Source organism: Alligator mississippiensis, chromosome 14, assembly GCF_030867095.1.
Source record: "Alligator mississippiensis isolate rAllMis1 chromosome 14, rAllMis1, whole genome shotgun sequence".
NCBI lineage: Eukaryota > Metazoa > Chordata > Crocodylia > Alligatoridae > Alligator > Alligator mississippiensis.
Window position 1 is genome coordinate 33,541,694 of NC_081837.1, and position 26,210 is coordinate 33,567,903.

Sequence of the window (26,210 nt, forward strand, 5' to 3'; positions counted from 1 at the left end):
AGGTTTTGGTTGAGAAATTCATTTCACTCGGAGCAGTGCAATTAAATCCCCCCGTCAGAATTGAAAAAAATCTTTACTTCTTCCTTTTTTTGTAATTCATTATAGCTTCTAGAGATACTGTATGTGTGTATTAATAAAGCTTCATTAACATTAATGGAGTTACACCTGCAGAGAACCGAATTAATACATTTTCTACTGACAATTGATATGCCTATGATACAGAACCTTATAGTAGTTCTATGTATATCTGTTGCCTAATACTGCTATAAAAGAGAGGTCCTTCATGAAAGGGAAGTGATTTTCCTTATCAAATTGAATTTGACATCTCAGAATGAGTGGCTCCTTTTACATACTCACAAGAAGCAGTAAAGATGCTCAAACCACAACTCGCAGGCTAGTATTATAAGCCTCCCTTTCCCAGTCTTACATACTTGGTTGATGGGACATAGGTGATGATGGCTTATTCCTGCTGGCAAACATGAGGCTGGACTCAGCAGCAGATGAAGAGAAGACCCAGTTCTGGGTTGTCTTCTGGGACACGCCGAAGAAGCGGAAACAGTGTAGCTGCACCCGGCGACGGAAGTGGTGATCCATAAAGGCATAGATGATGGGATTGATGCAACTGTTCATGAAAGCCAAGTAAGTACTAAGGCTCAGACCCCATTTGACAGCAATCTGTGCTGAGCAAGAGAGTGATGCTTCTTGGTCGAGCTCTGAAGGACTAGAGAGAATGAGGAATGCTTTAAAGGCATTGAAGGGCAGCCAGAAGCAGATGAAGGTGGTGATGATGGTGAAGATGATCTTGAGGGAGTTCTTTGTCCCCTTTCCCACACTGATGTGGCTCAGCAGCTTGTTGCAGATGGAACAATAGCAGAACAAGATGACCCCTAAGGGTAGGAGAAAGGTCAAGATGAGCAAAGCCAGGCTATACTTCTGGTAAGCGGAAGAGTCCTCATCCTGACAAAATTTATCAGAGGCGTTGAGCTTCCTGTACAGCAGAGATGGGATGCCCAGAAGGAGAGAGACAGCCCAAATGCAGCCACAGGTGGTGAAGATACATTTCTTAGTCACGGAGGACTTGGAGCGCACACGTTTCGTGACCACCAGGTAACGCTCCACGCCCATGCCCGTTAAGAATAGGATGCTGGAACAGCGGTTCACAGAGATGATGTAGCTGCTGACCTTGCATAGGCTTTCTCCGAAGTACCAGTGATTATTATGAGCTGCTGACAGCGCCCAGAAAGGCAGGGTGCAGACGAAGACCAGGTCAGCTACAGCCAGGTTCAGGACAAAGTTATCCACCATCCTCTTGTTGCCCTTCTTCACGGCCATCAGCACAATTACAAAGAGGTTGCCAATGAAGCCGATGAAAAAAACAAGGAAGTAGAGGATGGGAATGTAGACATGAGCGTAGGGCAGCTTCAGATGTTGGCATAAATCTCCCAGCTCGTAATCTCCAGACATTTCAAAACCAGTTGTCCAGGCTTCAGTTGTCATTTTAGCAGCTGTCTCCTGCACTGAGCAGATCCAGTTCAATGAGAGGTCCGCTGAGAGCTTTTGTAGAAATCGATGCAGGGGCTGAAGGAAATACGCTAACTCTGTAGCTACCTGGTTGTTTTTTAAAAAAAAAGTCAAGTGGTTTTCTGGTTTTATGAACTCGTGAAACAATATTTTGCATTTGCTTTCATCCCAGTGGTAAGGGCTGTGGGGCGGAGGACAGCACTGATGGGTGTGAGCAATTTGGGCTGAGATGAGTTTTTGGAAACCAGAAAAAAATAGTGAACAAAAATACAAACAAAACAAAGCATAGAGTGCAATTTGTAGGCAAATACAAAGTAACTGCAAAATGCCCTCCAACCTCCCTGCTAACTCAGGATCTTCAAACCTTAGTTTTCTCTTCTAGTACTTTTTAAACAACAAACTGAAAATATTACAAAAAGGGCATGATCAAAGCCAGTGTGTGTCGGGTGGGGGAGTGGGGATGAGGCTGTGGGAGGTTTTAAATCATTATGATGTTACACCGAAAGGCTGAAAGCTGATTTTTCTCTGAGTTTTACTTTGAAGAATTCAGGTTTTTTGTTTTGTACTTCACAGGTGGATTTCTTAGACCTTGCTTGGCTTAATTATAGGAGTGGAAAGATGGCACTTGAACAAAAGCTTTTCTCTAAAATATTTCTTAGGCATTTGTACTAATTCACCAAATAAAAATGTTAAAAGTCTGTGTAAACCTCTTGCAACCGGCATTTGATTCAAAGCCCATTCAAGTCAATGGAAAAGTTATTAACTTCAGGGGGTTTTAGATCAGATCTTTAAATCAGTTTAATTTGTATGGCTTTTCCTATGTCAGACTCATAATTCAGCCATCCACAGAGTCTTCCGCAGCAGACAAATCTACATTTCTTCCCCCCCACTACATAGAGTGATTTAAAAAACACAGGAAGGAAAGAAGATGCAAGCTTGGTTATTTGCAGGTCCCTTCAAAGCAGTAGTACAAACACAGCCATCTTTGGTTACCCTTTGGTTTGTAGTATCTGTTGTCTTGGATTCATTTCTGGCACATCAATAATTGTTTGGAGTCCTTGGCTCCTCAGTTGAGGTAGAAAAGTGTGGAAGGGTGTAGGTTGTAGCTGTGTCGGTCTAAGGACACAGGCAGACAAAGTTCTTTGGGTGAACCTGATATCTTTTATTAGACCAACTTAAATAGTTGGACATTTTTTTTCACTGTTCGTATGCTGCTAGAATCAGTTTCAGACAAAAAGTTAATCAGGAGCATGTTTAACTGGGAATCAACCAAGAAAGAAGTCAACATTGTCCTAGGCAGTGGGATGTGAGCCTTGCCTTTGTATAAAGTGTTTAATGATAGACAACTAAATCATTCTAGACAACTCAAATGGCAGAAATGTTCCACCATAGGTAACAATAATCATATTATTATACCCCCGATTGTTCCGTCACTTAAAACAGGATCAGATGTCAGCAGAGATACACCAGTTTACAACCAATATTGGAGGAAGAATCAGGCTTATTTATTACAGTAGTGCCCATAAGCTCAAATCAGAATCAGCCCCAGAGTGCTCTCTGGTGTACAAATGGACACGGATGGCACGGTTTCTACTCTGAAGATATTGCCATGTACCTGCCACCATTTGAAAGGCAAAAATACCAACACCTGGAAAGAAAGTTGCGGTCACTGAAGTGTATTAAATATTTTTAGAATGGAAGCATATGCAAAAAGATGCTTATAAACAGAGTAACGGAAGTATACTCTGCTACACCCAGTGCCCCTCTTAACAATGTGGCATGTGCCACAAGACTTAACAAAATGAAAACCTAACAGAATAAATAACCTGGTTTGCAAGACATTTTTGCATGGATGCATATCTAGCTGGGGTTGGGAATTTGGTTTCTTTTGGATCTGCTTATTCATGATGTGCCAGCAGGGCAAGAACTGGACAATCCCTTCAGTTTAATTGTTATTTTACCAACTACTGATTTCTCAGCCCATGGGAAACTGGCTTTCTTCTTTGTGTGGGCTCAGTGGATGAGGCGCTCCAAAATTTAGCGATGCAGCCAAGCAGAACAGTCTGACAAAGAAACATTATGACAGAACTCAACAAATGAGCAAATCTGAAATTCAGAGATGAATAGAGGGGACTGTGGTGCATTCCAGGTGATTAGATTAAATGTGCAAAAGCATTAGTATAGATGAAATTACTAGGGTTGGCAAGCTGATCAATTGACTGCATATTTTTGACTGGTCAAAAATTATAGCAATTTAACAACAACCCCCTCCCCCTACTTTTTTGTGGTTTTCTTGACAGAAATATGAGTTTTTATTGTTTTGACACATTTCTTAATGGAAAACGTGTGCTTTTCAGTATAGTATTTGGATCTACTGGCAATTTTTTACAATTTTTGACCAATATTTGACTGGTCAATTGACTGAACTTTATTTGACCAATCAAATTCCCAACTCTAGAAAATACTCCAGACTCTCTAATCCCAACTAGATCCTAACACTAGGGTTATCACTTTTAACCAGACTCCATTCATTCCCTGGTCTCTTGGTCCAAATAAGTGGTTCTCAACATTTTTAGATTCCTGACCAAGGTAGGAGGTCTTGCCAAATGTATAACCGTTATACGGATACATCTTTCAAATGCAGTAGAGTCCTGACTGCTCTTACCATTAGAAGTTGGAAAGTATTGTTGACTGCAATGGGAGAATAGATAGGTTTCTACTGAGAATATGGTCACATAGATGCAACTAATTTTTTCCCCTATGAGTTTCAAGGGCTTAGTCTTGCAGCTATGAATATCCCAATGGCTAGGCAAAAGGATTGCATTAGCAAGAATGCTTTTGCAGGGCCAGATATGAATTACATGAATCTTTTTCAGGGATGTAGTTTCCCATTGTCCAGTTTTGCAGTGCACTATTTCTATTTGAAATCTCTGGGTTTAACTTGTAAATCATGTTTGTGCACCTGGCTGGGCTAACATATGGTGGCATCCTTGAATGTATCTCTTGTCAATTGGGAGTCACTGCCCTAGGCTTTTAAGTGATCCCCTGCATATCCGCAATGGAGAAACATATCTCCCTGAGCATTGGTTTGGTTGGCAGTCTGAGCTATGAGTGTCCAAGGGCTTTGACAAAGCAGCATTATCATAAAAATGTGTTGCAAGGGTCAGCACAGCCAAATAACTCCAGTTCATTCCTTCGATACATCAGAAATGCCCTGAAGGTGAAATACTGGGGCCTCATGACAGAGGAACCTAATATTAGAGAAATGGTTATACGTTACTGAAATCTGTTTGTGGGCATAAGTCGTGCGCTATCAGAAAACGGATGACTTGGTTGCCTTTGTAGCTCTAACCACATATGTCTAATTTCAGATGGCACCCTCCCTACTTTTTCAGAGCCAACAGTTCCAAATAAGGTAAAAAATATATCAGTTGGTTTTGGCTTGACATGGGTATGTTGGCCTTTCTGCAAAGCCACTGTCCCCATGTTTTTTCACGTTCCTCTTGCACAGCCCCACCTCATCCCTCCACAAAAGCCTTTTGTTGCTGATGGATTTTACAACATTATCTTTAAATGCTTTCTTTTAAGGAAGTTGTCATCAAAATTGATCAGAGAACAAGGGCAAAACTAAATACTAACTATAATCACAAGCAAAACAAAATGTAGATCAACTGCTAAGGCAGGGACACAGATCCCTAAAAGCTCTTGCTTATGGTACCAATTCAGGAAGGCACAAAATCACACACATTAAAGGCAGCGCAACTTTGATACTCGCTTATTTAAAATTAGGAACTACCCAAAGCTGCAAAAATTCATATAAGATTCAGATCCAGCATCTGAGTTCTGATTTGAACTATAACATACTTTATTTACAATTACAAACAAAAACTATATGAAAAGAACTTTATTTATGTTACAAAGTCAAGCAAAGTTAGCAAATGCCAACGTTAAGGTTGCCTGTGTTAACAGTATAGAAGTCTTTAATTATTACATGCCCACATACTATTTTTCCACAAGATGTGTCTCATTTAGTCTATATGATGGGTGGTGCTCACTTTTTGAGCAGGTATTCTGTATTTTGGCTCAGCATCAATATTCAGTGTGACCCCAGACCTTACTACAAACTATTTCAACTTTGTTTTAAAGGTTGAATTATTAATGACCTCTTGGGCTTTCATTACAATGGTATCTGAGTATTTAACATACTTAAATCAATTTGCCTTAAGAAGTATCCACTATTCTTAGGGACTTAATCAGAGATCATTAAGCCCTGATAATGCTTCAATTAGATGAGCGCTTGTACAAGTGATGGGGGTTAGTCCCCTAAATTGAAATTGTGGGTTTTTAATTGCAATGATTAAAAACTCACTATTTCAATTTAGGAGCTTCCATCCCTGTTACGGTGAGGGACCCGATCCTTTTTTTTCTCCCCACAAGAGACCACCACCATGGAGGGAAGGGCCAGGTTGTCCTGCTGCTCAGGGGCTGTGTGGCCCACCAGTAGCTTGTGTGGGCAGGCTCTGCAGGGAAAAAGAAAAGAAAAAGTGGGGAGGGGCCCGATCCTTTTTCTCCCCGCAGAGCCTGGCAGCTTCTTCCACAGCTGGGAGATAAACTGCTGGCGGGCCCTGAGCTATGGGGGCCCCGGGTCCTTCCCTCCGTGGTGGCAGCGCCCCCTTGGGCCATCAAGGTGGGTGGCTAGTGGGTGGGTGCTGCCCCAGGTTGGAGGCAGCACCCAGTCCAATCCAGCTGTTCCCTGAATCTGAGTCGCGGCAGCATCCAGTCGGCTAGCAGCCCACCTGGGGGGTGCTGCCACTGCAGAGGGAAGGACCAGGGGTCCCCCACAGCTCAGGGGCCACTTGGCCTGCTGGCAGCTTGCCCCCTGGCCGTGGGAGATGCGGGCAGGCTCTGTGAAGGAAAAAAAACCCCAAAAGGATTAGGTCTCTTGCCACGTCTGCCTTCAGCTCGCCTCTTCTGTGGCAGGGGGAGCTGTCAAAAGGCTACGACATTACACATGGCTAGGTTGCAAACTAAAGTGCATGCAGATGTGGTTTCAATGAGTTTGTTACATTGCAAACTAAACTACATATGCATATAGTTTAGTTTGCAATGTAACAAACTCATTTAAATCGGCAAAAATCCTGCACGTGTACAGTGTGACGCAATTAAACTTAAAAAAATGGGCAACTTTGGTCATGTCTACAAGCACCCTTTAGTACCATATAGTACACACCTTTCCCCCTCACAATCAGGGTTAGCAGCAGGGGCACTCCAGGAAACCAGCAGGGAGATTCCTGAAAACACAGGTTAAAAGGTTCAGTTCTTATACCTGTTATACCCTAATTTGGAGCTGATAGGAGCAGCAGTTAGTGGGAAGATCCAGCTTCACCCCTACTGCTTTGGAGAAGAGGGAGCTAGCTCACCTGCTGGGTAGGGGTGGCACATTTGCAGTCTTGTTAACACAAGTTCAAGCATATTTAGTGAAGACAGAATACATGGAGGTGTAACTGCTAAAATTTGCAAAAAGACCCTACTGAGCATGTTTAAATTGCAATCTTTCCAAAGTCTATAATTCAGCTAAATCTGGATGGATTTACATGCAAGCAGGAAAAGGTGCAGCTCCGGACAGAAAAGCCACATATTTCAGTCTCTTGATTCATTGCATGGTGATGCTACGACTATTCAAAACAGTGTCTCCAGTTTTTTTTTAATGCAAGCATAACAACCTGCAGTATTTTCTCTTAACCTTGGTTTCATGAAGAGGCTGAGACATTTTGACTGAAATGTAAAAAAAAGCAATTAACCCTGAGAACAAAGTACAAGCAACTGAAATTAGAGGCTTGTGATGGGAAAGGCCAGACAACCTTAAATGCTGTAACAGGCAGCGTCACCAGCCCTGTATACCGAGATACTGAGGCATATTCCAAGTACCTTCTGTGCCAGAATTTCAGAGCACTACAAAGTATCATCAGTTTAGCCCCAAAACCACCCTTGGAGTAGCTGAGTATAAATATCCTAATATTACAGATAAAGCATAGCGAGGAGAATTGATGTACCCAGTGTCACACAACAGGTCAATGTTCATAAACCTTTCACAGCATCTGATAAAGTGAGCCTGGGCTCATGAAAGGTCAAGCCATACATCTCTGATTTAGTTAGCCTACAAGGTGCAAATCTGTGCTGCCTTCTACATGAACCTAGTGGCAACACAGTGGTGATAGCCAGATACCAGATACGGTTGTCTTGAAACCAGCTTCTAAAATGAAGTGTGCATGCTTCAAGAACTTTATTTTTATCTCCCTTTTGCAGCCATTAATAAACACAGGTTACATTTTTGCATGAACCTGTGGGATTGATATAAGCCCATAAAAGCCAGGTAGCATTTGGAGACCTGTGACACGGGATGTTTTGGAGAGGGGAGAAGGAAAGGGTACTCAACTCGTTCTGATTTGGTTCTGGTCTATGTGGATTTGTACATGCCATGCTCCCTCCCAAGTTTCCCTCTGAGCCCCAAAACTCAAAGTAAAATTTGAAACAGCCAATGCTACTCTTCTGCTACATCTACCTGCGATGCTGCTGAATTTCACGTGCACTCAGTTTGAACCCATAAATAGACTTTAGGTTCAGCTGCAATTGGACCTGGGTGCTTTTGAGAGATTCTTCAAGTCTAGTTAACAGACTAGACAGTGGATTTATTTTGCAGTTTCAGATTTCTTTGTGAACATTTGCAAACTCCAACCCTCTGTCTACTTTGCTGTCTCCCTTAAGACAACCTTTACTATTATGCCCAGGTTTGAGACCCATCATGATAGCTGATGTGAGGCACTGAGTCAGTTTTCAACATTTAGTCTGGATAGCCCTGACTTTTTGGGGCTAGATTAGAATATTAGCTAGATATACTATTGACCCAAAATGTATAAAGACCTGTCCAAATGCTTTGACATGGTCAAAGGTGGGTTCCAAGTCAAAGGTAGCTTTGACTTGGAACCCACCTCTGTACTTAATGTTACTGTATATTTTCTAAGTGTTTCATTTTTCCCTTCTTTCTTTATATCCTAATCGCCTTGATATTCAAAACTATATAATTACTAAACTAGTCTGATAGCTACTATTCTCGGGGACTTGATGGCTCCACCTGTACTGTAATAAATGTTGGAACCTGTATGCAGAATGAGCAGAATTTGAAATGCTGTTTCTGTACCACCCAGAAGTGATGTTTCTAAATAGAAAACATGGTTGAGAACAAGACAATTAAACAAGGAGGGCCTGCACCCTCAGTGAGGTGGGACATAGTCCTGAGAGGGAGGAGAGGGGAGAGATGGAGGGGTGAGATGGCTATATTGCATCTCCCTTTTCTTTATACCTGCTGCGTCTGCATTTCTGCCTTATCTGCTACTGTACATCATTGAGGATGTTTTATTATTCAAATGTGGCCACAATGCTGCTGTTTCCGGAAGCTGCTCTCTTAAAAAAAACAGCTTGCAAAACAAACATCTGAAAAATGTTCTGTATGCTGGGTGCTGCTAGGCTCTTTTAAAAAGATGGCCCTTATTTGAATGCCTGTAGGGAACTGAGGCATCAGGAAGAGAACAAAACACGACAAAAAACCAAGCATAGCCAGTCAGTGGGGACATTTCTATTAAGAATATACTGGGAATTAGAAATCAAGTGCTCTAATACAAGCAAGAGACCAACCAGAGGAAATTCCCCATCTGAGGGTTCAGCCAGAAGCGTGGAACCTGGCTTTTCTTTGGGGAATACGTGTCCCCAGTTTTCAAACAGCCAGGTCATATAGCCTGTCCGTTGAACACTTAATTTTTTTTTAAATAAATGTTTCACGTTCCAAGCCAAATCAAGTCCAAATCCATGAGTCAGTCCAGAGCCATATGTGGCCCTACAACTGGCAAACATCTTCCACCCCCACCAGGGGCTTCAGATGTTTCCAGCGTCTTTTGGCGGGCATCCTGCATGCAGGCCCAAGCCCGGAGACTTGGGATTCGGATGCCCCTGAGTTTCATCTGCCCTCAGTCATATGGCTGCAGGAGCAAGCTAGGGAGGAGCTTCCCATTTCCAAAAAGTGGGCTTTAAGCCCCAACACCTCGGCAGGTACTAAACCATGCCACAAGAACAGTTTTCCCTGGGAACGCTTAAGGACCCAGATACATGGTGTTTCCCCACACTGGGGCATCTGGAGGGAGGCAGGTGGCAGGGCTGCGCCAGTGCCATTGAACACTTAAAAAAGGTTTGGGACTCAGAGACCAGTTGAGCAGAGGTTACCCTTTTGTTCCCTAAAGAGTAGATAGTGCCCTCAGAGCTTGCACAGATAAGTGAGAGTTTTTCAATGTTCTTGAGACCTAAAAGTTTGGCTTAGTTTTATTTATAGAGAGATAAGTATAGGCATGTTTGTGCTCTCTAATGACAGCAGACAGGAAGGGAACAGTGGTGAGAGCTAATCCCATCAAGAGATTTGTGGAGAATCATAAACTGCAGGAGCTTGGGATGAGCACAAGTGCTTTGCTGATGCAAAGTGCTGTGTAACAGGGATCTCCCATTGGCTCGGTAGCTTTGAAGTCCTCCCCTGCATAAGAAATCCTGGCTTCCTGCTGGACATCAGCTCTCTGGTCTTCTAGACAGATGGAAGGCATACACTCAGAAGTCAGGAAGCATTCATATCTGTTGTGTGGCAGGCCCTCCAGGTTGCCACTCCATGCAGCGATGCTGACACAAGCCTATGTAATCAATAAGCTTGGTCTTCTGTCTTTCCAGGCTAGAGGGAAGAGAGCCATTGTAGCTGTTGGCAAAACAGAAGGAAGGGAGAAGACTAATATAAGTACACATATACCTATAACAGAGAGTAAATGTGCATGTGTGTGTGGGAGAAGGTTGAGGGGGAAGAAGCAAGAGAGGGCAAATATCAGGATCCCTCGCCAAATATAAGGCTTCTTAAAATTACCTGGTTGCACAGTAACTGTTTATAATACATGTCCATCCAGCCCACAGCAGCCTGGGCAGATTTGCCATCTCCCATCCCATAGAGTCTGGGCTAGAATCCTGGCTGGGGAGTCTTTCATTGGAAGCCTCCAGGAAGTGATGGCTCTTGCTGAGCACCTCATTCTCCCACCGTGGTCCTGCCTGACGGGAGCGGTGCTTCCCTAGCCACCAGGGCAGACGCAAGCCAACAGGGTCTGTGAAGGGCACTCACTGAAAATGCACTTGCCTTGCACAGAATGCTTCTGCCTGGGATTCTGCAAAGGAGCCTCCCCGGAGCTGGCTTTGCCGCCTGTCCCTTACGTCTGCCTCACGCCTGTTTCTGCAGACAGCTTGATCTTCTTCAGGCTCTCCTTGACAAGGATGAACTCAGGTCTGCGCTCCTGGTCCTGCTTCAGGGCCAGCTCTTGCTCATACTATAAAGAGGACAAAATGCATGTCCTAGCTGAACTAGTCTCAGGATACGTCCCTCCAACTAAATCCCAACCCAAACCCAAACCTTCTGCCAAACCTCAAATGGTCTCCACAACCCATCCTGAACTCCACGCTGTCATATTGAATGAAATAGTTTGAATGTTTGTAATGGTTGCCCATTAGCCAGTTTCAGGAAGAAGATAAGATTTATCTCCTTATCTAGGTCATTGTGTTGGACTACGTGCAAAAGGTCCTGACTTTGTTTAAAGTTTTAACTTTTGAATTTTATCTTTAGAAGTCTTTTACAAAGAGAACCTGAAATTGATCCTTTAGCAAATATCCTGAGTTCCGAGAGATCAAACCCTAGGGCCTTTTGACCAGATTGGTAAGAAAAGGTCACTTGCAGTGATATGGAAGTTTCCCAAAAGTAATTAAAATGATTAACAAAAGAAACTAATTACTAAGCAAAAGAATCTGTTGAGTAAGATCCGAGCCCAAATTTGGGGGTAATGACAGGTTTGAGTAGGAGTGGCCCAAGATGGCAGCTCACTCAATAAAAACTGTAACTTACTGTCCCAATTTGGAGGTGACTATACTTGCAGAACAACGAAGGAAGAATCGCAAGTGTAGGCCGGATCAGACTGATCACCTGAACCACCCTCTCCGTGAACACGAATTTCTTAGTTCACGCTGAAGCTGCAGAGCGCCCGAAAGGGACTGAAGGAAGGGGACTTAGTCCTATCACTGCTGAGCCCAGCTCATTGAATCGTATTGCTGAGGTGAGCCCATTGAACCGTACTACTGAGGCCAACCCATTCAATTGTACCACTGAGGAATGAAACCATATTTTGGTATTTGGCTTCTCGGAATTCTAGGATTGTAAGTATATTATGAAAATAATAGTATTGATTCAAATTTATCTTTTAGTTGTAATTGTAGTTGTTTTTGTAATACTAATTCTTATAGCAATGTTTGGGAAGGAAGTGCATTCGGAGCATTGTTTCTGATATATGTAATTATTGTGTTCTTAATGTTTGTGGTATTTCTTAAAGCTAAGCAGTGTTATATGCGTAGCAAAGAATTTTAAAATAAAATTGTGTTGTATGAATTAAGTGTGTAATCATTGTGAAATCGTGCAATCAGCTAACTACTTCCCCAGCCAGTGCATCAAAACGAATCAGTAAATTGTGTGGGATTTTCTCTATTCCATAACCCACTAGAGACACACGCCCACGCCTTCATCCATGCCTTGAATGAGCTCACAAGCCCAGACTTCATCCTGTGGCATCGATTAAGGGCATCCTTTGTGTTTTTAACAAAATTAGCTGCAGGTTTCCTCTGCCTGCTCCCTGTTTACATGTTATTTTTGAGATCAAAGGAATCATAGGAGCCAACTTTCATTTTTGCCAGGGTGGGGGGATGCCTAAGATGATGGACACGTAGAAAGTTTTACTCATTTCAGGTGACAGCCCTCTTCCCAAGTGGGGCCAGAGCCCTCGGGGCCCCATGTACTCAGCACCTCTGAAAGGAATAGTTGGACTCTCTCAATCAATGTTCATATAAATGTCCTAAAAAATTGTAGCGCAGCAACTGGTCAGGGGAAGATCCCAAATCCTGTCTTATAAATGAGTCTTACTGATATGAATGGAGAATGAGATGACATTTCCTGGACTATCACAGCTACAACACTCCAACTTAGGGTTACCATATTTCTAGTGTCAAAAAAGAGGACACGTGTGGGGGGGCAGGGGCATATGATTGGGGGGAGGCATTGATATGCCTGTGCCCTGCCCCTGCCTCTCACTCCCAAGCCACAACCCTCCCCAACCTTGCTGTGGCCCCTCACTCCCGACCCACAGTACCCTGCCCCCCAGACCATGCTGATACCCCTCACTCCTGACCCACATGCCCCTGACCACCCCAGCCCTGCCAGTGCCCCTCACTCCTGACCCACAGCCCCTGCTCCCTTGGCATTGGTGGTGCCCCTCTCTCCCGACCCACGGCCCCTTGTCCCCCCCAGCCCAGCAACTCCCTGCTGCCCCTGAAGGACCCCCCCACCCTCTTCTCCTGCCTCCTTGCCCTGCTGCAGTGCCAGCAGATGCGTGCACACGCGCACACACACACACACAGACTCACCTGTATGCAGTTGCTGTAAAGTAGAGGCAGAGCAAAATCCTGGACATTTGCTGATATTTTAAAAAACCACCTGGATGAGATGGGAGGACCCAAAAAGAGGATATGCCTGGGTAAACCCGGACGTATGGTAACCCTACTATAGCAGGGATAAAATTTGCTATCAAATAGTGTTAGCTGTTTTTAAAGTCTAAGGAAAAGACTTAATTCTCTGTTAGATTTTCTAAGAGCTTAGAGTAATCTCCAGCAAACCCTCTTGGTTTCAACCCTATTAAATTCTACATGACTTCAGCTAATTGGGGAATCCACTTAGATGCTATTTAAGTCACCTCTCTCTAACAGTTGCCTTAAAAGCTGTCAGCTTGGCTCCCTTTACTACCATCATCTATCTAGCTCTCTCAAGGCCAGATAGATGAGCAAAAAGCAGCTGGTTTCTAAAGTTTCAGCATGTATATTTTTATACATGCATCTGACTTGACTGTATGAAATCTATCCCTAAATCTAGCTGTGGGCATGCATCCTCAGATCTGGAGATGGTGTCGTTTTGTCTCCAAAAAATAAACCAGAAGTTTATGGAGGTACAGCCACTCTGCTGCTGGAGAGAGAGATGGATGGTCCTTTTCCTTGGATTTCTCAAGTGTATTTTAATAATCTACTTCCTGTCCTTGCTGTGGACAGCTCATCCTCCTGCTTTACCTGTGGCAAGTTAGGGTGTTCTTGGTGTTTTCAGGCACTGTGCTTGGTAGCTGTGGATGAAGGTTGCTCTTTTAGTTTTACGAACCGGTTAAATTAGACAAGAACTTCTTTAGGAGGACTTAAATGAGGACGATCTTGCCTTGAGCACAGAGTTGGCCCAAAGGCCTCTGGGGGTCCTTTCCAGCCCCTCTTTTCTCTGATAACAATCCTAAAGCCTTAGGGCATTTTCCAAACATGTTCCTTTATCTTACCATCCACACTCCTAAATCCAGATAGAAATTATATAGCACCACCTGAAGCACTCTTCTAGCCTTATCTCCTTCCCAGAATCACTAATAGTACATAAAAAGTCCTAGTTCATGGAGCTGTCCATGCCAAGTTTATATACTAGGCTACTTTTACTCAAATAATACTTGGACTATATAAGGAGACTGGACACAGATGTCACAGTAAGCCACATTTTCATAGACTCATAGAAAATTAGGGTTGGAAGGGACTTCAGGAGGTCATCTAGTCTAGTGGTTGTCAATCTTTTTCCTACTGAGACCCATTTGCAGAGATCCATGGCCCAACCCCCAGTCCCCTGCCCCCTCGGGCCATGCTGGTGTCCCTCACTCCTGACCCACAGCTCCCTGCCCTCCCCCAGCCCTGCCAGAAGGACCCCCAGCTGCCCCGTCCTGCTCGGTCAGAGCGCAGTGGTTGCAGCGGCTCTGGCTCACGTGGGCAGCAGTGGAGCGAGTCCAACCCCAGCTCAGGCTGGAGGGAGGAGGAGGAGAGGCCTGTGGCAGCCCCCTGCCCTGGGCTGGGGTTGCTGTGCTGCACCAGGTAGCCTGATCACCGCCCCTCCCACCCTGCAAGCAGCGTCTCCTGGCCGCCCCGCCCCTGTGAGCACGGCCATCAGTCCCAGTGCCACCAGCCCGGCCATGCAGCTCCCCCCACCCCCTTCCTCCACTGGAAGGGTCAGGCACCTTCCTGCCACCCCTCTGCCTTGCCACAGCTTGTGACCCTTTGCAATGTTCTTGTAACCCACTTTTGGGTCAAAATCCATGGGTTGAGAAATGCTGATCTCGTCCAAAGCCCCGCTCAAAGCAGGACAATCACCAACTAGATCACCCCAGCCAAGGCTTTGTCTTAAAAACCTCCAAGGATGGAGGGTCCACCACCTCTCTTGGTAGCTTATTCCAGTGCTTTACTACCCTCCTACTAAGAACGTTTTTCCTAATATCTAACCTAAATTTTCCTTGTTGCAACTTGAGACCACTGCTCCTTGTTCTGTCATCTGCCACCACTGAGAACAGGCCAGCTCCATCCTCTTTGTAACCACCCTTCAGGTAGCTGAAGGCTGCCATTAAATCCCGCCTTGGTCTTCTCTTCTCCAGACTAAACGAGCCCAGTTCCTTCAGCCTCTCCTCAGAAGTCACGTGCCCCAGCCCGTACCATTTTTGTTGCCCTCCATTGGACTCTCCAATTTGTCCAAATCCTTTCTGTAGTGAACAGAGTCCACTAATAGGAGCAAAGACAAGGAGGGCTGGAAGGGATCTCAAGAGATCAGCTAGTTCAAATCCCTGCACTATCAGGTGCACAGAAAGGTGAGAATGATGTCAGCGGCATGCCTCCACTAGCATTAGTGACGGTTGCCTATTAGTCATGCTATTCCACTTCAGTGAGTAGCTTTTCTTGTCATATCCAGCCATGAGTCTTTTTTTTTTCATTTATCATCCCTTCACTCTGTCTAAGAATCAGTGGGCACATCTACACGTGCATTAAGGCACTTTTTCTAATGCACATTAACATTTTGTACCTCCAGTGTGAGGTACTAAAGAAATACGTATCAGGCTACCTTAATGTGCAGTAACGAATGTGCATGATTTTTAAGTGATACCTAATGTGCAGTAGCCCATTTTACTGTGTATTAGCATAATTACACAGCTTGTTACATGATGCTTTAATACACAGTAAAATAGGCTACTGCAGATTAAAGCGCATGTGTAGACATGGCCAGTGTCATGCACTTCAAGGGCCCTGTCCTGAAATTCAAAATCCTGTCTAACAATGGTCCTGGTTCATAGAGAGATGCTTCTCCCTCCAAGACCATCTCAGCAGCTGTACTTCACTGGAAAAATGAAACTTTAACCAGCCTTGAAGTATGGCCCAGAAGTATGGGAGATGCAGCATTTCTGAGTCTGGACTTGAACCATAGTAATCACTACCACAACAGTAAGAATGACGGCAGTCATCGTCGTACTGATGACTCTGGCCTTAGCTTTCACTTTGAATTAGCTTCCTTTCAGCAAGTCATATGCACCCACTCGCATTACAACAAACACCACACTATCTCACCAGCAGCTGAGCAAAGACCCACAAACTAATGGGCAGCAGACTGGGAAGCAAGAAAAGATGTTATTTCCATGAATATTATTTGCAGTTATTTGGTCACACACCTCCTCAAGCTTCTGGTGCCGTTTCCTCAGCTCTTTCTCCAGATCTGTCAGCGGCCTCTGAGACTCTTCCTTCTGCTTCAGCTGTTTTAATCTCCTGGTTTCCAAAGCCTTCTGGAGCTCAGGTTTGTGTTCTGGCAACAGCCCTCTGAGTACAGGAAATAATTAAGGGTTTAATGGAGTGGAATAGACTTCCTCGTTTCTCCTGATTCAGCTCTCCATTACTGCCTCCCTTCTTGTCCTTTACTCTCTCCATTCTTTCTTTTGACCCAATATCCCAGTGCCCTGGCTGTGGACATACTGAGTGTATTGGAAGCCCTGCCAGCAAAGGTGGCCTCAGCTGGCCTCAGGTCCTGGGGTATAGTCACAGTAATAATGTGTTCATTTTTTCTCTGTTCCTGGGAAGTCCTGTTCTTCTAAGTCAAGATTCCTGCCTCCCTTCCCGTGCAGGTACCTCTGTCGGAAACACTGCACATGCCGTGCTGCTTGGGTACTAGGATACACCATCTTTCTCAGTGACTCCCTGGGGTGGTATCCAGCTTTGCAGTGAGTATGCCCTTGCTGCAGTATGCAGGGGCGGGCAATTATCTAGGCTTGTGGGCCACGTGCGGAGTTTTGTTGAGCTGTCGCAGGCCGGATCAGTACCCCTCCCGCCACACAGCAACTCAACAAAAGTCCCTATGTGGGATGGGGCATGCCGCCCAATTTGCTCATGCCTGTGTCTGGACCTGCCTGCCCGTGGAACCTGCGGGCAGTGGATCGTGGGTCTGCCCCGTCCTGGCCCTGGCTCTGCACTGTCACCACTGCAAGATTCTTGGTTATTTCACTCCTAGGTGCCTCTTCGCTAGCCTGCAGCCGCATCCCAGCTGCATGGCTGTGCACCCTGCCCATGCAGGTTCCACCCCTGGCAGTGGGTGCAGGTGGATGGGCTGGGGTGCATGGGCAGTGGGGCTGGGTCCGGCAGAGGTAGCTGGAAGGAGCTGCCTCTGCTTCTGCGGCCGAGAAATGGGTGCTGCTGGGAAGTGGAGTCCAGCCAGCGCTGCCTCAGTTCTGCCGCACATCCAGGGATGGCAGAACCGGTCACACATGCCATGGCCTGGGCTGCCCCTGCACCTGGGCAGGGTGGGGCCAAGAGACCTGCTGTGGGCTGGGAAAAATTGCTCTGCAGGCCATATTTTGCCCACTCCTGCTCTAGACCATTGATCCTCAACCTTTTTAGACTCAAGACACCCCACATAAGGCTCATATAAGGCACCCCTTGGAAACTGCCAGTTCTTAGTTTTCACTTGTTTTTTGACTACATAAAATAATAGAACAATTCTTCTGTTGCAAAGAGCTCAGCAGGGCAGAAATCTTCTAACTCTAGGATTTCTGTTTGAATCCCCCTGGTTTATCTTGTAAATCTTGTTTGCACACCTAACAGTGCTAACATTGTGCGACAGCCCACAGCATCCTTGAAAGGATCTAAAGGTACCCCAGGGTGCCACAGCACCCTGGTAAAGAATACTGCTCTAGGCTCAGGCACCATCATTCAGGACTCCTGTTCTTTGTTTCCTGGCTCACTGATCATGGGGCCTAGGGACCTCTTAAAAACTTGATGGCCTCCAAGTGCCCACATAAAGAAGGCTACAGGGGATGCCTGGTCTCGATGTTCCTGGCAAGCAAGGATCTCCAAGTAAAGCAGAAGAGTCCAAGGACTTTGTGCCACCCACTGCATCAGATAGAATAAGGCTATCCTTTGCCCTATGCCCTCCTGACAGCTTTATCCCATACCTCTTGTGGCTGAACAACAGCTCCCGATGGAGGTCCCGATGGTTCTTGGACTCCTTGACTGGATTTGGCAGCTTCTTTGGCTCAATGAGGCCACTGGTGCCACTGACTGTCCGGTAAGTGCCAGGTTCAAAGCCCTGTCTGCCAGCCTCTGAAATGCAAATGCCAGGTGAATGAGATCAGCCATGGTTTAAATGGTTATTGGCAACCTAACGGACTCGATAATAGATGACTGACTACTAGTTGTCAGAACAACTATTAACTGTGTATTAACCCTTTACAAACTATTTAAAAATGGAACCTTACTATAAGTTGTGATGGTTTTTCTCATCTAACTATAGGTGTGCTCATTATGCATATTTATGTTAAACATTTTATGAATCCTATTGAGCTCTTGACCTAAATGATGCTTTGTGGCAATTAGTTCCACAGACTTATGCATTAGGCAAAAAGTATGTTAGTTTTTAAAGATACCGCCTGATAGTTTAATAGAACATCCTGTTGTTTTCCTACTTTTTATATGACATTCGTATCAGGCTGCTGATCCTTCTCCTCTCTACCTCTAGGTTCCTTCTATTTTTGCAATACATTTTTCCTTCAAGTGACGAGATTATACTTATTTTGGACCCAGGAATCAATACTAGCAGTCTGTGTTGCAAAAAGTCGATAGCATACTGGGTTTTTGGAAGCAGGTCCTTTATTCTGCTAACTTTTGCAGGCCAGTTAGCAATGTTGTTAGTTGTTAGACAGATCAATTCTCACCAAACAGACTTTAGCTTCTAACAACAGAAATGAAACAACCCAAAGCCCTCTGTCCTCTCCAGACATTGGCAGAAAAGTCACTTTCTGCTCAATCTTTTCCCCAGCTTAGCAGCCTCACTTCTCCTTTTTGCAATCTGTTCCCTCATAGCTTGCTCCCTTCTGCTCTGTCCTCTGGGATTTTAAGCTCCCAGTTGGATGCTCCCTCATTAGCAGAATGCCCCACAGCTTAATACCCTTAACAGGACTGGCTTATAAGTGACTTATCAAAGACTGGGAAAGTTCAAATAAATGATGTCACCGAATGTTGTCATCATGCTTATAATACTGGTATGTTAATATGTTAATGAAGCATGAATATCCTTTGTAGCAGCAGATCTGGTTTGTCTCAATTGTATCATTTCCATTGAGATTTTTCTTTCCCTCTTTCAAATTTAGTGTTTAACTAGCACCCAGACCTAGATAAAAGTTAACTGGTCTGTAATTCTCAAGTTAAATTCTGGCACATAATTGGTGTATCAAGGGCTCCTACAAATTTCAGACAATGGGGCTTGGTTAATTAAGGTTGTGTTGTGTTTACTAGTCCCAGAATAATTAAGGGTATACCTGTGGCCTGTGTGGGTGGTGATGGCATTGCGGCTCAGGTGCCTCATTAGAACATCAGAGGTATATTAAGTATGAGACCCATTTTCAACACATTCCAAAGGCCAGCCCCAATTTATACTGCTGTAAATGATTTTTTTTTTCCTTTTAGGAGAGGGTTAAAAGCAGCTGGATGGGATGGTGGCTATACTGCTGCTGTGTGTGCTGTTGGCCACTGAATGGCACTTTGTGAAATTTTGTCTAACATTTCTCCCAGGTATACAGTTGGTCCAATAAAAAATACCACCAAGATACGCTTCTCACATATTTCCTGGACCATCATAGCTACAACTCTCTGATCTGACCATAGGCTATTGAAATGGGCATGCCTTCACCATGAGAGCCCGACAGGAGACTTAGCTCATGATCTACCACTTGAGTACACAGACGTGCACTGGAAAATGACCTTAACTGGTCTCTTTATTTTGCCACATGTGGCCAGTAAGGATGGAAATCAAGACCATTTTACGGACTGCTTAGAGGTTTTGAGTCCCTGGGGGTCCTACTTGGAGTCAATGAGCACCCCCTTCTGCAAATCAGATTCCACTAACAGCATCTCAAGTGGGGCCTCCAAAATCACTACTTATTTATAAAAGTGAGATTCAGGGATTTTTTTCCAATGGCTTGTTTCCTTTAATAAGTTTAGAAGCCTCTTTAAAATGTGACCTTTGATGCTGCTGGTCCCTGCATGTCATATAGCTTCCCAACCCGACGAAACAGTTCTCTCCCTCTCGCCTTGGCTCAGAGGCATGACAGGGCAGCTTTGTGCCCTGGACTGTGGCTGTGCACAGGGCAGCAGCGGCTGTTGGTAGTGGCGGCATGGCTAGCCACCAGCTGTGGCAGTGATTACTTTTCAGCCCCTCAAAGCAGTACTTGGGGCTGCTGCCCCAGTCACCCCCTGCCCCCCAGTTACATTACTGCCTCAGCCATTGCTCATGAACAAATTAATTTGCTTGGGAAAAAAACAAAACCCTCTGAATGCCCCATCCCTCTCTAGGGACAGTTAGATCTTCTTGTTATCTGGCAAATGTGGTTTTCCCACACCACAGATGCTTTCTTCTTTGGCGCAAGGAGCTCCTACCTGGAATCTGACGACTCCTCTGCGTTTTGCAGTCACCCTGTGAAATGAAAAGTTCAGCTTCAGAGAGAGGACAAAGGAGTCCAGGAAATAAAAAAGGCATTACTGCAGTAAGCACAAGGATGACCATGGGTCCTCATAGTCACAGCTTGTGCTATGTTGCTGGGCGTCTTATTTCCAATTCTGGGAAGAGAAAGAGGTCTAATGGTCCTGAGTGTTGGGCGGGCAGGTGGGAGGGCGGAGGAGAGGGTGTTGCAAATCAGGAGTCAAGGGTTTTTTTCACAGCTCTGCCACTGTCTTCTGTGTCTTGGTTTGCCTGTCTGTCAAATGTACATAGCTACTTGTCTACAGGTGCTTTGACTTTCAGAATAGGAAAGAATCATAAATGCAGATTCTGGTTGTGAATTAAAGTAGCAGTGACTGGAGTCAAACATAACAGAGGCAAGCGCCGTCTGTCGCAGCCCATGTCCCTATTAATGTGTGCATCTTCCTGGGGCAGAACAAACCCTTATATGCCATACGCAATGAGTGATGGCAATGACCCAAGTAAATGAACTTCCAGAAGGCAAGGGGATTGTTCAGCACAGGGACTCACCTCATACAAGCTCACCTTCTCAAGGGATGGTTTGATTTTTGAACAGGTGGAAACTGAACACTTACCATCTGTTCAGACTGATACTGGATAGGATACCACCAAACTTGACTTTGCATTCCAGCAGTAGAGTTTCTTATTTATCCCGTCCCGTTTTTCCCTACCCCAAGCCTGTGGTATGGAGTCTACATACCAATATGACAGGGAAAGCATTTGAGACTTGCCCTGAGCTGAGAAGCTAAAAAGGTAGGGTCCTCCTCTCTCCATTCACAAGACCATGATCTGCTTTGCTATTTCTTCAAGTATCTCAGTTTGGAAGAAAGACTTGGATCTCCTTGCCTCCCTCTGGGGTTTAAAGGTTACATCCTCCATATGTGGGCAGATTTCCCTTTTTAATCCTTCCCTAACAGCCTGATAATGGCAAACATAGTATCCTGCACCATTAAATTAAACAAATCTGGGGAACACAAAGGCCCCAAGCTGCATGTAGACTGGAAACACTAACGTGCAGCCACCTCTGAAGCAGAATTCAGCAGATGTTTAACAATCTCTGAGGGCACGGCTTATTAATCTCAATTTACAATTTAAAATACTAATGTTCAGCTTTTAAGTGTAAGGTGGAGATATAACTCCTTAACACAGATCTTCTGTGCTTGGCATGAATATTTAAGCTCCCTTGATAACTTCTATAGAAGAAGATATTTGTTCCAGTAATCCTCCAGCCTCCAGTAACAGGAGGTCTTTGGTAATATTTTTGTCTGACCAGCTATACAATAGGAAGAAATGGAAATATGTTAGACAAGCTTTGGGCAAGGAATGTCCTATCTAATTGAGGACAGCAGAATACCGTCATTTACCCAGACTGAAATGTAGCCAGATCTAATGATAACCACTACAACTGCTTTCTACACCTGGTGTGAGGGTCAGGTTACCCTATGGTTAGCTTAGAATTGAAAGCAGATTTAAAGCCATGCAAACAGAAATTCTTAGCCACAGCAACACTGCTTTTCTTCCACAATACCATGGCATCAAGCTGTACACAGAGACCTAGCCTGGATGGATTGGATGACCTGGGTTATATCTGTGAAGAAGACTGGCTGGTATATCAACGTTTTTCCAAAGCCTAAATTGTCATAGAGGGGACATACAAATGCCCTAAGAGCAATCAGACTGTGAAATTGTATACCCAGGCATACGATTAAGCTCATCCATGGGTTTATCTCAGCATGAGTCTTCTTGGTAGGGGAGGAGGGGAAGGATTTGTTTCACTGAAGCAGTGTCAGGGCAGGTGCAGCACTCTAAGCACTCATATTTCACCCTGGAGACCTTCTTGGCTCCAGATCCAGCCAAGCTTGTGGGCAAAAGGTCACTGTGGTCACCAGGTAAATCTCAGCCCCCAGAACACTTAAATAGTCATGATAGTAATGCAGCCAGTATCCCCTTCTTATTGTCCTTAACAAACATTGATGCTTATCATGAAATGACGTGATTAGTAGAATCATGACTCAGGAGGATCCCCAGACTGGATTTGCAAAATGGGTTCGGGTCCAGATTAAATTCCCACACAGAGCTCAGTGTGGGAAGAACAGGATGGAAATAGGAGGCCAGAAGTCAGAACTGAAGTGCAGGGGGGGAGCTGGGTGGGATAAGGACTAGGATGGTGTGGGGGTGAGAAAATGATGGGTCAGAATTGAGGTGTCTCAACAAAGCTGGGCTTGGCGAAGTTTTCCTGGTACCCGCTCTACAGGGCTAGCTTACAGCTTTATCAACCTGTGACTTTCATGTCCATCATGTTCATCAAGTTCTGCACAAATATCAAAAAGCCATAAAACTTCATTTCAAAATGATCCTTAAGACCAAGAGAGTCTGTTTGCGGCATCTCTGAGAACAATTGAGAGATTCTGGGGAGGGCAGTGAGGGCAGCATATGGGTGAGGACTGCTTCTCTTTACTGAACGCCTCTTGGTCTTTATCACATTTATCCTGTAACATCCTGGGCTGGTAGGAAAGTGCTGTTATCCCCATTTTACAGATTGGGAACAGGATGGGGAGTTTCAGGTAAGATGCACTTGGTCTCCATCTTTCCAGTCATTTTTGCATAAGAAATTACAACTTGGGAAAATGAGATTATATACAGTGGATGTCCAAGCCACTTGATCTCAAACCCAGCACCACCCACCCCAGCACCTGAAACAGCTAGTTCCTCCAGCTCTGCACTTTGACTTGCATTCTTTGACTTTCCCCCCTTAGACTTTCAAGGTGCCCCCTTTGACTTTCATTTGGGTCTTTCCCCGCTTTAGTCAGTGTTTTATGGGATGAGAACATGGTTTAGGCAAATGCTGATGATCATCTCCAGATACTTCTCCCAGCGGAGGAAGGTGGAGAGAAAAGAACAAGGGGAACAAAGAAGGTAAGGCAAGAAAGAAAGAAAGAAAATGACAAGGATGGGTTGGGGTGGGGGGGGGAGAAATAGGGAGTGAATTTCCTCCATATATACTATGATTCATTCTTTTTTAGTAAGCTCTATCCATGAGTTCAGCTTGGTGCAAAGCACAGAGGCATATGTCCAAAAATACAGTTTCCTAGTGACAGGAGAGCTACTCACCTGCTTGGTATGGGTGAGCCCCATGACTCCAAGGTAGGGGGAAATTATGCTTGAAGTTGTCTTTCAGCTCTCTCTCACTCCTTTGTTCCCGTCCTTGCCTTTCCCTTGGTACTGAAGAATCGTATTAGCCCCACTTGCTGACCTGAAGGGAACGTGCTGCTGGGTTCCAGAAAGACTGCGGGACTTTTCTCGCTCCAGGGAAAACCAGCAAGAAGGGAACTGGGATCTCCAGGATAATCGCACTGTTTCCCTTTGCAAGGGAGATAGTGTCAGTGATTCGAGATAGCCCCTATTCCTATCAACGGGCTCTTCATTATGTCAGTTAAACCCCTAAGACTAATTCTGCAGGGGAGGGCAGGCAGGAGTCATGTGACCAGCTTTAAGTGTCTTGCGCTATTTAAGCCATAATGAATAATCCCAATGTTTACCCAAGGGTCTGAACTGCCCCTTAGGGAGATGTATGCTGATGTGAAGGGAAAGCATAGATTCCTGCTTTGGGACCAACATTAAAACTAGGATTTATAAAGGATCCCAAGGGGAGGATTTAGATGCCTAAATCTCATGGGTTATATTAGAAAATCTCAGCTAAATTCATGGTGGTGAATCTGTCTTCCATTTCACAACTCTTTGTTCCCATTCATCATTCTATTTACATGTAAGGTGCTTTACAGACAAGTTAGGAAATAGAGCCGTGTCCCTGAGGTTCTTATTTTGTACTTGCTTGAGGTTTGTTCTCTGAAAATGTCATTCTGGGGCAGCTCTACTGCAGGTAAGCAACTGGAGTTTGGGGGTGGGGGTAGTATAATCCCATAAGAAACAAACAGACAAACCAGAAACACCAAGTCATTCAGCTGGAAATCTTGACCAAAGTAAATAGAATTAATCTAGACATGAAAGTATGTATAGAATTAGTAACAGTTCCTGGGCAAAAGGGATTCTTCCAGAGTCCAAGAAGCATTGCACAAAGTGGCACCTATTTAGCTAAAGATGAGGAGAATGAAGAACTTGGTGTTGGGGAATAAGAAAGTGTACATGGCAATTTAAATGCACAGATATAAATATATTAAAGGACCCTTCAGCAACCAGAGTGACTTTGGAACGGTCTCCAAGCCTCTCCGTTTGATTCTTATTGGGCACAAGACATTTACAGTGCAGCTGCCTAATTAGCTCTGCAATACACATCTCGACCCTATTAGGCCACAGGAAACTAATAAACTCCACAGCAAGGAATTACTTCTAAGTACCTGTAAGGGAAGTACTGGCTGGCTGAGGCACGAAGGTGCTTCAAAGTGGGGGCTGCTTACCAACTAGCCCTGCACTGGAGCACCCTGGTGCCCCAGCCAACCCCTCTGCAGCATGTTGAGTAGGGTCGGAGCAGCCCTGGGCTGAGAGGCTGACATCCCTCACCTCCACCTGGGTCCCCTGCCATGTGAGGCTGCTCCGACCCAGCTTAACATGCTGCGATCCTGGGTGCATGTTCAAACAGCACACCTGGGAGCAAAAAGCGCTGGTGTAATGCGCGCTGGAGTTTATTGCTCTGCATCAATTGCATGTGTAGATGCGCTCAGTTAGTCTGTTCTTCCCATAAGAAATAGGACCTCAGGAGATGTTAAGCCCCTTTAGGCAACCTCTACAGGCATTTATACACATACTTTTTTTCCAGTGACTTGCCGTAGATCTGCTGCTTCAGAGCAGACTCGATTAACCGAGTCTGCTCTGCACACGAGCTGAGGCAAACTGCAGCGCACCGCATGCAGTTGTATAAGCAGCGAAATACATGCCAGCGCACAGAAAGTGGTGGCGGCGCGCTTTTGAACTAAAGCACCTCTGAGGCGTTTTATTTCAAAAGCGCACCACTGCCATTTTCTCAGTGCTGATGCTCATTTTGCTGCTTATACAACTGCATGCATGTCGGTGCTGGGCACTTTTCAAAGTGCTCAGTGCTGTAACACATGCGCATGTAAAAATGCCCTACCTTTTGAGGTCTCCACGCACAGTAGATGAGAGGAGTTGCTAATCAAAAGAGCAAATTATTTTGTTTCAGAAACTATTTAAGGTTGTGTCAGCATCAATATACTGACTTACCTAAGACTAGTCAACTCTAACATGACTATTTATTTTATGCCAGCTGTCCATATAATAAAAACATACGCTGGTCCTTCTAAACGTATAGAAATCAATACGGATTACAAAACAATAAACTGACTCTGACCCATGAATTGTTTATGCATTGTTTTAATTATTTAAAAAAGGAAGTATCCTTTTTGAAATAATATAAATATATATATAAAAATGTCAGTTCATCATTTGAAAATTACCATTTATGTAAAGTACCTAGAATTGCTATTTCTTTAGAGTAATATTTCTATTTATGACTGTTAGAATACTATATCAGTGTTGCTGTGTGTCACGACCCAAAGTTGTGATTTTTTGTTTGTGTGTGCGCTTCGGCACCGCTAAATTATTTCCCGCCAATTTGCCGCTTTCTTTGCAGTGTGCATCTCTTTTTTGCATCGTAGTGATACACGCTGTAAAGAAGTTCCCGCCATTTGTATTAGGATTCACGCCATGTTATTGG

At 44.6% G+C, this 26,210-nt stretch overlaps 2 protein-coding genes across 2 annotated transcripts; both read right to left on the reverse strand.

Annotated features, from left to right (window-relative positions):
* Positions 1-257: 257 nt before the first annotated feature.
* On the reverse strand, positions 258-1,497 carry LOC106737370 (probable G-protein coupled receptor 25). Its single transcript, XM_059717565.1, has one exon. The coding sequence runs from the start codon at positions 1,495-1,497 to the stop codon at positions 424-426; it is 1,074 nt and encodes a 357-aa protein (XP_059573548.1). The 3' UTR covers positions 258-423.
* A 9,308-nt stretch (positions 1,498-10,805) lies between these two features.
* LOC132244889 (protein FAM107B-like) lies at positions 10,806-19,350 on the reverse strand. Its single transcript, XM_059717566.1, has 4 exons — positions 19,323-19,350; positions 17,961-18,108; positions 16,191-16,335; positions 10,806-10,922 (listed from the first exon to the last, which is right to left on the reverse strand). The coding sequence occupies exons 1-4, from the start codon at positions 19,348-19,350 to the stop codon at positions 10,806-10,808; spliced, it is 438 nt and encodes a 145-aa protein (XP_059573549.1).
* Between the last annotated feature and the right edge of the window lie 6,860 nt (positions 19,351-26,210).

Coding starts and splice junctions, on each gene's coding strand:
- LOC106737370 (XM_059717565.1), bottom strand. CDS start 1,497: ATGACAACTGAAGCCTGGACAACTGGTTTTGAAATGTCTGGAGATTAC.
- LOC132244889 (XM_059717566.1), bottom strand. CDS start 19,350: ATGCCATCACCACCCACACAGGCCACAG. Junction 18,109..19,322: donor ACCACCCACACAGGCCACAG/GTATACCCTTAA, acceptor TTTGCATTTCAG/AGGCTGGCAGACAGGGCTTT. Junction 10,923..16,190: donor GGCACCAGAAGCTTGAGGAG/GTGTGTGACCAA, acceptor TCCTCTTTATAG/TATGAGCAAGAGCTGGCCCT.